We start from the raw sequence: 13,047 nt of genomic DNA, 5'->3' as shown, positions 1-13,047 counted from the left end.
TTTAAAAGTGTTACAGAAATGGTTTATAATTTGCTACTTTAGGAAACTTACTTACAACAGTTATTTTGATTTTTTAAAGTCCATATTTTTTTCAGTAATTAACTCTGAACTTATTGGTTGAAATAGAGATAATTTTAGAAGCCATATTCTAGCTATAGTATCTCTACTAATATGGCATAAAAATTAATATCAAGTGGCTTTAGAAGGTGAAATGAAGGAGACATACATTAGTTAAAGAACAGAAAGACAAGTTATAATTTTTGTTTGTGGTGACCAGTGAAAGATTTTTGTATTTTACAGGTCTGAAATATGAAACTTGTTAATACTCCTTTATCAATGATACTTACAGAGAATAATAGGCCAAGAAACATAATTTTGATTTTTTTTTAAAGATTTTATTTATTTATTTGACAAAGAGAGACAGCCAGCGAGAGAGGGAACACAAGCAGGGGGAGTAGGAGAGGAAGAAACAGGCTCCCAGCCGAGGAGCCCGATGTGGGGCTCGATCCCAGACCGCTGGGATCATGCCCTGAGCCAAAGGCAGACACTTAATGACTGAGCTAGCTAATTTTGATATTTTCAGATTTAGGAAACAGTGTTCTACTTTTGAATATATGTTGGAGGTCATCTGTTAACCATATCTCATAACAGTGTTTTAGACTTCTTCCCATTGCCTTCTTCAAAGCTATAATTTGCTTTAAGTCCATTTTTTTCAAATGAAAAGCAAATGGATTTGAGTTCAGATTTTCTTTATCTCCTGCCCTCACATGAGGATTACAAATAAGGTAAAGCAATTTAAAAAGTAGAAATGTTCACATATAAAATTATAGTCCGACTTTGTAGGGATTAGCCTCCGTAGATCCCTCCTAGGGTATTCATGCCTGGCAGTGCCTTAGAGTTGAAAGTATCTTGTGACAAGGCTTTGATGTGTTACTTTAGTAACTAAATTCTCTTGAGTAAGGGTGGAAGATGTGTATTATTTGTGTTGAATTTTGTGTTGTAACTAGGGTACCTCATGACCATTTTTACTTAACGCATTTTTGAAGCTCTCAGGCAGCTCTTCATGGTCTTTAATGTGCATATGAATCCTTTTGGGCTCTTGTTAAAACTCAAGATTGTGATTCAGCAGATCTGGGGTGGCCCTGGGAGTCAATACTTCTGAAATGTTCTGCAGGGATGCCAATGTTGCTGGTTCTTGGACCACACTTTGAGCAGCAAGATTATGAGATACATATACATCCTTGGAGTTGTCTTTGCTTACCTTTAAAACCGTGCCTCCCTCTGTCTCCACATGCCCTCTCCTCAGAAGAAAGTCTCATTAAGTCTCTGTTGATGCCTTTTTAAAGTTGGCTATTAACAGCCATGTCTTTACTTTTTTTTTTCTTTTTTAAATAGCAAAACACCGAATTGCTCATACACCTCACTCCAAACCAAAAACTTCAGATATTTTTGAAGCAGATTTTGCAAATGATGTAAAATCCAAGGATTTGCTTGCTGATAAGGAACTGTGGGCTCGACTTGAAGAACTAGAGAGACAAGAAGAATTGCTGGGTGAACTTGATAGGTACCTAATGACGAATTATCTTTCCAAGAAAATTTGTTTCTAAACACATTTCCTTCTTAATCTCTTTCCTCATTAATAAAGCAACACATGCTCATTGAAGAAAATACAGAAAAGCATAATATATTAAAATATCAGTCTTACCACCCTAAAATAAGTATTAATTCTTTGGAATATTTTCTTTTAGGGCTGTGCATTCATGTACATGCCCATGCATATATGTGTGTGCACAGAAATGCTTAAAATCAGTATTCCTATTTTTTTAATTATAAGGTTTCAGCCATATTTTATATAATGAAGTCCTAAGATAGATAGTTGACTTATAATAATTATGGATGTTTTATGTATTACATTTTAAATGAAATATTTTTATACTCTGCTCAGGATAATGCTGTGTATTTAAATGACTTGTTAAAAAGAAAAACTTGATCCGGATTTGTTACTGTAAAATGTTTATCCTTGCTTTCCTTTGCAAACTTTTCTGTTCATTGAACAGGAAATTTGTAATCTGGTCAGGTAGTTATATATATGAAAACTTTTCCAAACTGCTATTTGAAATACACATTAGCACTCACTTGGAATTGTCAAAATGCTCAGTGAAATCTGTTATTTCAGAAGTTCCTATATTATTTTGCTTAAATGATGTACCATATGCAGTAATTAGTTTCTGTGAAAAATAGGACATGAAGCACAAAGGATATACATTTTTTTCTACCATTTCACCCATAAATTCTTAGGTCTTTTTGATTAACTGATACTATTTCATTTTTTTTTAGCTCAGTCTTGAATCTTGTTATTTTCTTGGTCGTGATTCTCTTTCTATTTTTGCATGACGTTATTTCAGTTCTATTGCATTTTTGGTTTTGTTATTTTTGTAAGGTCTTCAAATCCTTTGTAGAAGTGAAGCATTAAAAATGTACGTGTGTGTATAAATATAATTATATTCATGTGTGTACATATAAGTCCTTCATTTTTTAAAATTATAATAATACATGCTTGTAAAATATTCCAAATATAGAAGTAGGACATAAGAATGTGTTAATGTTCTGGGGCTTTAATTTCTCGTCTTTAAATAGAGAAACATTCTCTGTGTATTTCTTACAAATCTCTTGATTGTATTATTTATATTGTGTGTGGCCATGTCATCTTGCAAAGATTAAAAAAATCATCTATATTCTACTTAGTGTTTGAGTAACTACAACATACAGAATTAGCATAGGGTTTTTTTTTAAATTTATTTCAAAACATTTTTATAGACTTAGAATTCTAGTTAAAAATATATCTTATTCAATCTTAATTTTTACCCATTGAAATGAACTGAGAATTAGAATATGGAAAATTTTGATGTGTTTGTTTGATCTTGTTAATTTTCTTTTTCTTTACTAGTAAGCCTGATACTATGATTGCAAATGGAGAGGATACGACTTCTTCTGAAGAAGAAAAGGAAGATCAGAATATAAATGTGCATGTGATGCATCAAGTAACAGACTCTGTTACTTCCAGCAGCTGTTACAAGGATGTTACACATTCAGAACTGTTCAGTGGTCAGATGAATGGCATTCATTCAATGAACGGTTCAAATTCTTACCACAGTAATGAAGATGATGAGGAGGACGATGAGGAGGATGTTGGTGGCGATAATGAAAATGGAAATGACCATGATGCTTTAGGGGTTGGAGATTATTCTATACCAACAATATATTTTTCTCATACTGTCGAACCTAAGAGGGTTTGTATACTTTTGACTATTAATTTTGCATGTAATTTAAATATTCAGTATCATCTATAATACTCTTTAAAAGAACAGTGTCAGCAGTGATTAATATTGTTGATAGTGCCAAGCAAGAAAACCATCTTTGCCTCTTATTCTGGCCAATTTTTCTAAAAAGAAGAAGCGGGTGCCGGCTGTGGGGGGGAGTCTAAAGTTGAAATAGTTGGTTTTGGTTGATTGTTCTCTGAAGCCACAATAGAATTTGAATTTTTGGGGTCTGGAAAGGAATCAGATTTGAGTAGCAACTACTGTAACTCCACCTGTCCTTCATTCAGAGAGTTTTCTTATGAATTCTAGAGTTAATTATATTGTGGGTGTTTTGGTGTACTTCGGATGTTAAAGTGACTGCTTTAGTTACATTTTTAATTATGCCGGGTTATTATTTTCTGTGTGGGCACAACATGAATGGAAGCGCATGAGCAAAGTGGAAAAATTTAGGAGGAAGTAAAAAGTAGCTCCTTTTCTGATAAAGTAAATAAAACATCTGTGGATAATCATGACTTTAGAATTTTGGCATTTTAGAGCTGGGGGTTACTATAGAGATCTTCTAATACAGGGTTTTTAAACGTTTCTCTAGTATCAAAAGACTTTTTATTCCCTTCGTACTTACTGTAGAATCCCCGTATTTAAAATAGATCAAAACAGGTTGGTTCTGATTGGAGGAAAGCTAGACTACCTTAAACCCATTCCCTTGCTGCGCAGTGCTACTCTGAGGAGCAACTGGGAGTTCATCTTTCTAATTCATCTTTCTCAAGACAACTTAAGGCCTAGAAGTCCGTAGAGCTGGCTAGTAATAAAACAGAAAGTCCTTCGTGTCAGTGTAGTGCTCTTTGTACCACAAGGTACCTCTGCAGGGATTGCCTACAGCAGAGTTAAGGGTCTGTGGTATCAGTCTTAAGTATCCGTGATTATTATTTAATGAAACATGTTTAAAACATATTTGATATTTCTTAAATTATCTCTGCTCTAATATGAAGTGAAATATTTTTTTTTCTATTTTAATACTTTAGACTAAAGGGAGCATCTTGTGAATTCTTTGGAAAAAATTGACCTAATAACCAGAAAAAAAAGTTTACAATTCTTATTTCAGGCTTTAAACTTTTTCTTATTTGCATATTGATAAAACAAGAAGAAAAAATATTTTTAGGAATGCTGTGAGGAAGAGCAGTGGAAAGTGCAGTATATATGCTGAGTAGGGATAGAATAATATGATAATCGTACAGGTTTTTTTTTTAAATTTTTTAATTCAATTTCTAAAAACCAGAGGTATTTAAAAATTCTGAATAGTTAAGTATTATCTAATATTGCTTTTATGATTTAAATTTTATATTCTTACCAAATATTTATTTTGGTTAATTGTGCTCTTTGTTTTAAAATGCATGATTTAAGCCAAAAATTTATATCAAAGTAATGGGGTGATGTGAAAGTTTATAATAAATCAGTCATTTAGTTTAAATGTAATTTGCTTTCAATACAATAATAAAGTCACTGAAGACTAGAATTGGTCATTAAAGAAGATATAATTTAATGCAGTAAAAGTATGTTGAGGTAAGGACTTTTTAATCCTAAAAATGCACATCATTTCAGTGTTAAAAAATTTAAGCTGTCTCTTCTTACAGAGTTTATTTGTTCTAGTTTTGGCTTTGATTTAATTTCTCAAAAGGGTCGTTATTTTATGCTGTGAAATTTTTAGGTCCGAATAAATACTGGAAAAAATACCACTTTAAAATTCAGTGAAAAGAAAGAAGAAGCCAAACGTAAACGAAAGAACAGCTCTGGTGGTGGTCATTCTGCCCAAGAGCTGCCTACTATCAGGACTCCTGCTGACATTTACAGGTGAGTGGTATTCACAGGCCGCCGAACGATCTGCTGCTCCCTTCCCCTCTTCTTGTAACTGGACATTTATAGGAAAAGGCTGTCTGTAACACAGAAGGCTATCTATCACTGCGAAGTGAGGTTTCTGATAGAGTTGGCTTAGCATTTCAAAGGCTCTCACAGGAGCTACTGAGCTACCATAGGTTCCCAGTTCAAAGCAGTTGAAAAATGGCATGATCGTTCCCTTTTCCCCCTCTTTGCCAGTGCTTTTATAACATTCCCAATTGATCCAGTCAACAAATGTTGTATGTTAACTTTAGAAATGTAAGTTTGTTTCTAGTGGGCTGGAGTAGTGCTTTCCTGCCACAGCTGTGAAGATGCTTGGCACGTGGTTTACCTTTTCACAAAGTAGGAGTTAAGTGTTGCTGTTCCAGTTTTTTGTTGTGTTGTTTGTTGAAAAAGTTACCATTTGAAAATACCTACTGTTTTCATGACCCGTATTTGTAAAATAGTTAAAATTACTCAGTTGTCTTCTAAGTAGGCCTAAATTATATGTAGAATTTTGGCAAATCAGGTGTCACTCAGAACATGCTCATAAATAAAGTGCTCTATTTTATTAGGCCAAAAAAAATCATGTTTTTAAGAATACAGAATACACCGTTTGAAGCTAAAGATTGTTTGGGTTGTGAAAATTTTAAATGCAACTTTGAAAAAACATTGTAGATTATTTTCTAGAAAAGATTTTTTAAAAAATCATTATAAATTTGTCCTCTATTCATGAGTTTCCTAAAGTGGATATATATATTTTTGAATATTGTAGAGTTTTTGTTGATGTTGTGAATGGAGAATATGTCCCTCGTAAATCAATCCTGAAGTCTCGCAGCAGAGAGAACAGTGTTTGCAGTGATACCAGTGAAAGCAGTGCTGCCGACTTTGATGACAGACGGGGAGTTCTCAGGAGTATTAGCTGTGAAGAGGCCACTTGTAGTGACACCAGTGAGAGTATTTTGGAAGAGGAACAAGAAGAAAACCATCCCAAGAAACTTTTGCCCTTATCAGGAACACCTGAGGTGTGTGTCTATCTCTGGCTCTTTTATTTCATACAGTACCTTTCATCAGTTTTTGTGAGATTAAAAAGGTGGTGGTTGCTCCATTTCAGAAGGGCCTATTGTTCATTTTCCCGATTTCGCATAGATAATTTTTGGAGTTGAAAAAATATTTCTTTAAAAGAGGCTCTCCTGGGGCGCCTGGGTGGCTCAGTCATTAAGCATCTGTCTTTAGCTCAGGGCGTGATCCCGGCGTTCTGGGATCGAGCCCCTCATCTGGCTCCCTGCTCCACTGGGAGCGAGCATCTTCCTCTCCCACTTCCCCTGCTTGTGTTCCCTCTCTCGCTGGTTGTCTCTCTCTGTCAAATAAATAAATAAAATCTTTTAAAAAAAAAAAAGCTCTCCTCTGCTTTTTAAAAAATTATAGGTGCTATATCTATGAGGTATGGATTATAAATTATTAATCTTATAATCTTTAAATTATTTTTTTAAAGATTTTATTTATTTATTTGACAGAGATAGAGACAGCCAGCAAGAGAGGGAACACAAGCAGGGGGAGTGGGAGAGGAAGAAGGCTCACAGCGGAGGAGCCTGATGTGGGGCTCGATCCCACAACGCCAGGATCACGCCCTGAGCCGAAGGCAGACGCTTAACCGCTGTGCCACCCAGGCGCCCCTAAATTATTTTTTCTTATATAGTTATTTATTGAAGTTAATCAGCTGGTTAATGGTATTGTTTATCGTATAGCTTTGTTAGTTTATACATCTATTTAACCTCAAAAGTCATGGAACCTTATTCATTCTAGGCTTGTTCTTTTTCAGTAAATAATTTATAAAAAATTAATAGTCACTAGCAACATAAATGCAGGTCTTATAATCTTAACATAATTCAAGAAAGTTTTTGCAGGGGGAAAATATTGCCAATCTTCGAGTTTTATTTTTGTGAAGTAGGAATTTTAAAGTTTCTCAGTTTGCATATATGTTACATTTTTGGCTAGAAGATCATTTAGCAGCTTATTTTATTTTATTTTTAAACACTTGCTGTTTCTTTTTTTTTTTTTTTTGTAAGATTTTNTAAGATTTTATTTATTTATTCCACAGAGATAGAGACAGTCAGCGAGAGAGGGAACACAAGCAGGGGGAGTGGGAGAGGAAGAAGCAGGCTATAGCAGACGAGCCTGATGTGGGGCTCGATCCCATAACGCTGGGATCACGCCCTGAGCCGAAGGCAGACGCTCAACTGCTGTGCCACCCAGGCGCCCCTAGCAGCTTATTTTAAATAAATTACCGCTAGACCAAACTGCAGTCATTTTATAATAGTTCAAGTAGATGACTGTACTTCTTTTTATGCTTTAGTTGAGTTAAAGAAAAAATATATATGGCAGATAGTTATCTAAAGTCCTGTGTTTTGGCCTGTGGCAGTGACATATTTACTCTTGGGGGTTATGGAACCATTTTACAGTTTAATGAAAGCTGTAGATCCTCGCCTCAGAAAAATGAGTGCACACATACCCATTCTTATCTACCACATTGCACACACGTGTGTGTGTGTGGTGGAGGGGTATGGGGAGATTCCAAAAGAAGAATTCCTTTCTTTGAAATAGTCAGTCCTGTGTTACGGTTTCCTTTATTCCCAGGCATGATTTCTAAATTTTGTTTTGTTTTGTTTTGTTTTGTTTTGTGGGTATTTCAGATTTCCAGTTTATAAGGTTCCCACTCACACCTGTATCAAAGTGATACACCCATTTGTGTATACATCAAATAGATCTAAAAATATGTATGTTTATATATAAGTAAGCATATCTAAAACTGTTGTTTGTACTAAATAGTAACTAAATGGTGATGATTGTACTAGATGTCACTGGGGACGGAGATCATTAGCATTTAGGGACAGTATATATGATCAGAATATTCTCCTCCCCTCCATACGATACAGTGATCTCAGTTGCCCTGGAAAGTGTCTCATTTAATAGTCTTCCACATTGTTAGAAAAACAGGTAATGGATGTAGACTTTTACTGTTTTTAAGTTTTTGAAAATTAGGTACGTATCGTGGTATAGCCAGAGCTCAAGACTGGAACTTAGTTTTATTTCATTCTTAATAGCTTTGCATTTTGTATTGAACTGTTACCATTAGCATTCTAGATGCTGTACATTTTTTTTTTAACATCAAACAAATAGTTCATGCAAATGGTAAGTACTTTGAAAGATATCCTTTTCAGTATCTTTAAATACTGAAAGAATGTCTTTTTTTCCAAAACCATTTTTAATACAATAAGGCTCAGTGCTTATCAAGATAAAATGGGAGTTTTGAGAAAGTAGACTTCGAGTTTCTTTTAAGAGCTTGGATTCCACCCAAGTTCTTGAAATACTGTGGCAAGAAGGAAGGGGCATTCTTGTTTTGTTTCTTTGGTGGGGCAAGGTGGAGGGGCATGGGTTTTGAAACTATTCAGGTGATACATTGTCTTAACTAAATTTGTACTTGTGGTAGACAAAAGGGAAGCAAAATATACATGGAAGTTAACATGTCAAATTTTACTTTGTAGGTAATGAGTTTTAAAAGATGAAAGGGGGGGATCCAGACACCAGAAGCTTTAAGAATAAGATCCGTATTAACTCCTTGGTTTTTATAGATCTTATTTATTTATTTATTCATTCATTCATTCATTCATTTTTATTTTAAAATATTTTATTTATTTGAGAGAGAGCGCGTGTGAGAGAGCACGGTGGGGGGTGGGGAAGAGGGGGAAGGGCAGAGGGAGAAGCAGACTCCCCTCTGAGCAGGGAGCCTGACCCTGGGGTCATGACTTGAGCTGAAGGTAGACACTTAACTGACTGAGCCACCCAGGTGCCCCTTTATATAAAAAGATTTTTATGTAAAAAGATATATAAAGATATATGTTCAGTTTTATTTCCAGCATTTTGTACACATTACTTTTTTTTATTGAACATACAGTTGGCCAGATTAAGTCCAGCAGACAGCCAATTGAAATTAAACAATCATTTTTTGTGTGTGGAACATCTGATTTTCATTATTGAATTAATTATGGTAAATTTTAAGACTGATGTTTGTCTCCACTAGTATCAGCACTTAATTTTTCAGTTTACACTGATCTCTTAAATAAAATTGAGGCAAGAGTCAATAAAATTCTCAAGTAATTGCCTAAATGAACACTACCTAAGAAATGTCACTACTGCTGAAAGTAAGCTATTGGCTCGCGGGCAGCATGGCCTCCATAGGATCGCTCATTCGTCAGCTCATGTTTGACACCCTAGAAGCATTTTTTTTGTTCAATATATTAGTTTTCACAGCATGGTTTGGACATAAATGGAATGTGTGAAAGTTGAGGATGTTTCATGTACCCATTTTTGTTTAATCCCAGATAAAACATTTATTTTACATTTTGCTTTCTTAGATGTGGACTATAAAAATCTACTTCTGTTTGGTGGTGTAATTAAGATATATTTTAATAGTACTTGATTTCTCTGAACAATTTGTATTTTGCGTATTTATCCAAAAATCTTAACCACTTTTAACAGAAAGAAAGGTCTAATTGGCAAGTACGGGGTAAAGATTTTCTGGATATCTTACTTACGTTTTGTTACCATAATCTGACTTTTGTCTTCTAGGCTTTTTCTGGAACTGTAATAGAGAAAGAATTTCTGTTGCCCTCCTTAACACCACACCCAACCATGGTTCATCCTGTGCTACCCACCATTCCAGAACGAAAAGAAGTTCTGTCAGAAGTATCAGAAGAAACTACAAAGAGGGTTTCAAAGTTCAAAGCTGCCAGATTGCGGCAGAAAAACTAGGGCCTGCCTAGGCAACGGGAGTTTACATCCTGGAACCTAGTTTTACATTTCTTTACAGTCTATATAGCAAAATATGTTACGTGTAGTTTGAAATAAGGCATCCAGAATTCATTTGGCAGCAAGATCTCTTACTGTTATCAGTGGTATTAAAAATCAAAGTAAATGTTTGAATACTTTAATATTCAGCTTGTTTTGTTAATTCTCTGAATACTGTCAATACTGTTGTCTAAGTTTTCTTATGATGCACTGGCAGTATTTAGGATTATTTTTCAAAGAATACTGTTCATATGCATTGTTTTTGTGTTTTGAACTAAATACAGGCAGTTTTGTACCAGCTGTGAAGTTGTGCATACCATATGGACCATTTTAAGGAAACTTTTAAAATTTCAAATAGATTCAACAATTATATTACTTGCTTTAGCATTTTAAAGGCACTTTAAAAAAAATCTACTTCTTGTAGGTTTTGCAGGTAGGTGGCTATTTAAAAAAACTCTCCCCTTCGATGGTCATTCTATCATCTCTGAGGCAGAAAGCTACATGTACCCTATGGGAAAGTTTCTTTGATTGGAAGAATGGTATTTTGTAAAACGTTTTTTTTTTTCAAGTAAAAATTTTATGAAACTTGGTCTCTAAAATGTTGTGAACTTTATGATTCAGAATTGAATACAGAACGTCTTTGATTCTTGTATATGCTACCTGTACCACGCAGTGGTTCCTTGAATTCGTATAATTCCATAGGCAGTTCTTCTCCCTTGGTGTGTTCACTTTTAACTGGAATTATATTTTGGGAGAGAAGGAAAGGTTGTGTAGATGCTAAAAAAAAATTCCCAGATTTTTTAAATAAGAAATTTTATGTTTTAATTTTCCAACATTTTCATTCTCTAAGGCTACTTTCCTACTAGTAAATAATTGAAATAACATATTGACTGTTAGCAGAAATCCTTAAAATAAAGAGAAATTTATTCTAACATTGAAAATTACACTGCAAGTGTTAATCATTAGCTTGATGCATGCTGAAATGTAGCTTTTAAAAAGCATTCTGCATTAGTACTAGAATAAGCCATCAATGCCAGTCCACCCTCTATTCATGGCTAAATATTTAAAGGTTATTTATAGCTTCTTTAATGAATTCTTGCTTAAACAAAGCGAAATTATGTCCTAGAAAAGTAGAAGCTATTTGTAACTAGAACAGCACAACTGTAAAAGTTTTATGAATATGTATTTTAATAATACGGGGGTGAGCCTGAATCTCCACGAGTTAATGGATAATTCAGAACAGAGGACTGATTTTGAAAGATAGCCTAAAAATGTAGAAGATTTGTTCTTTAGTAAATTTTAATCAACTGTGCATATATTTTTAGTTAAAACTGTTTTCTCTCAGCCCATCCCCCACAAAAATCAATCCAAACCCAGAGTACACACACACACACACACACACGAGTCCTGACTCCCAATTGCTATTCACGTGAGCCCTGGTAGCTGTTCCCCCAGAAACAGACTTTATTGTGGGACTATTGTGATACTCTTTACGGGCATGTAATTTCAAGAGTACTGTCATTAAATAATTTTTCATAATTTGAGCCTGTTGCTGTTTATGTAGTTTATGTTTCTTCTTGCAAATAAGATGCTCCCTCATAGAGTAAGATGGTGGTAGAAGCAAAGAAAGTGTTCGGTAGCATTTTCTTATGTCCTGCTGAAGACCGGATGAAGTGGTGTGGCCCCATTTCATAGCTTCGGTCTTACAACAAGGTTTGAATTGTAATTTTACATTATAGCTTTGTTTTTCATAATCATGTTTCAATGGAATAACTGAAGCTGGCCACAAGTGTTCTCTTTTAAACCATTGTAAAACAGAATAGCAGAAGTTTGTTTGTATTTTGAACTGATTTTAGACTTCCAGAAGAATTGCAACAGTACAGTTTCCATATACCTCTTCATTCAGCTTCCCCTGATACTATAACATCTTGTATAACCGTAACGCAATGATCAAAACTGGAAAGTTGATGTTGGCGCGATACTACTAACTGACCTACAGTTCTTATGTGAATTTCACCAACTTTTTCACTAGGTGTTGTTTTTTCTGTTCTACGATCCTATCTTGCATTTATTATAACTCCTTAGTCTCCTCCAGTCTCATAGTTTGTTGTTTGTTTTCTTATGTGACTTTGACATACTGAAGAGTCCCGGTCAGGTATTTTGTAGGATGTTCCTCAATTCGAGTTCGCTTGATGTACTCATTTAATTAGAATGAGGTTTTGCATTTTTGGCAAGAATACCACAGAAATGCATCATATCAAGAGGTTCCTATCAGAGATGCATTCTAATGTCTTTTCAAGAGGTCCAGAATTTTCAGTGTTAACCTTGATTACTTGGTTAAGGTGGTGTCTGCTAGGTTTCTCCACGATAAAGTTACTATCTTTCCCTTTGTAGTTAATAAATACTTTTGAGGAGATACTTTGAGATTATGCTTTTTTTTTCTTCCTCAAATTTAAGCCCACTAATTTTTGCGTTCAGTGACAGATCTTGTTTGCAACAGTTACTGCTGTGGTATTTGCCTATCGGTGATTTTCTTGTTTTGGCTCTTTCTACCTGCCTACCTGCCTCTCTGCTCCCTTCTCCCTCCCCTCCCTCTCCCCTCCCTTCCTTCCTCCATCCCCCTGTCCCCCCGCCCCAATGTAATCTAATGTGGTAAAGGGGCTCCTGTGAAGCTGTTTCAGTGCTCCTATCAAAAATTAATTAGCTTTATTAGCATCAAGATGCCTGGGTACTTTATTTTTTTTACATTTACCTCTTAGAATTCTTTTGTAATGAAAAGCTGTGCCATTCCCCTTCCTGCTGTTTGTTAATTTATTATTTATGTCAGTATGAACTTGGATATTTATTTTATTCTATGGGTTAAGATCCAGTTACCCTTGTTTTGTTTGCTCAAATTGTTCTGTATTTGACCATGAGGAACTTCTTTGAGTTGGTTCGTGAATTCTGGCACAAATCTCCATATTTTTGTTTGAACATTTTGACTCCACAAAATGTACAGGCTTATCTT

General features: G+C 34.8%; 1 protein-coding gene across 1 annotated transcript in view; it reads left to right on the top strand.

The window, feature by feature from the left end:
* The window catches only part of URI1 (URI1 prefoldin like chaperone), a 70,908-nt gene extending 59,324 nt beyond the window's left edge, over positions 1-11,584 (top strand). Inside the window, exons 7-11 of the mRNA XM_034672765.1 lie at positions 1,396-1,564; positions 2,948-3,290; positions 5,026-5,168; positions 5,968-6,217; positions 9,822-11,584. Coding sequence (XP_034528656.1) covers positions 1,396-1,564; positions 2,948-3,290; positions 5,026-5,168; positions 5,968-6,217; positions 9,822-10,004 — 1,088 coding nt within the window. The 3' untranslated portion in view covers positions 10,005-11,584. The remainder of the gene's footprint in view (positions 1-1,395; positions 1,565-2,947; positions 3,291-5,025; positions 5,169-5,967; positions 6,218-9,821) is intronic.
* Positions 11,585-13,047: the final 1,463 nt, after the last annotated feature.

Source organism: Ailuropoda melanoleuca, chromosome 12 (assembly GCF_002007445.2).
Source record: "Ailuropoda melanoleuca isolate Jingjing chromosome 12, ASM200744v2, whole genome shotgun sequence".
NCBI lineage: Eukaryota > Metazoa > Chordata > Mammalia > Carnivora > Ursidae > Ailuropoda > Ailuropoda melanoleuca.
The sequence above is the reverse complement of the archived record's forward strand: the minus strand, read 5'-3'. Positions and strand labels throughout refer to the sequence as shown.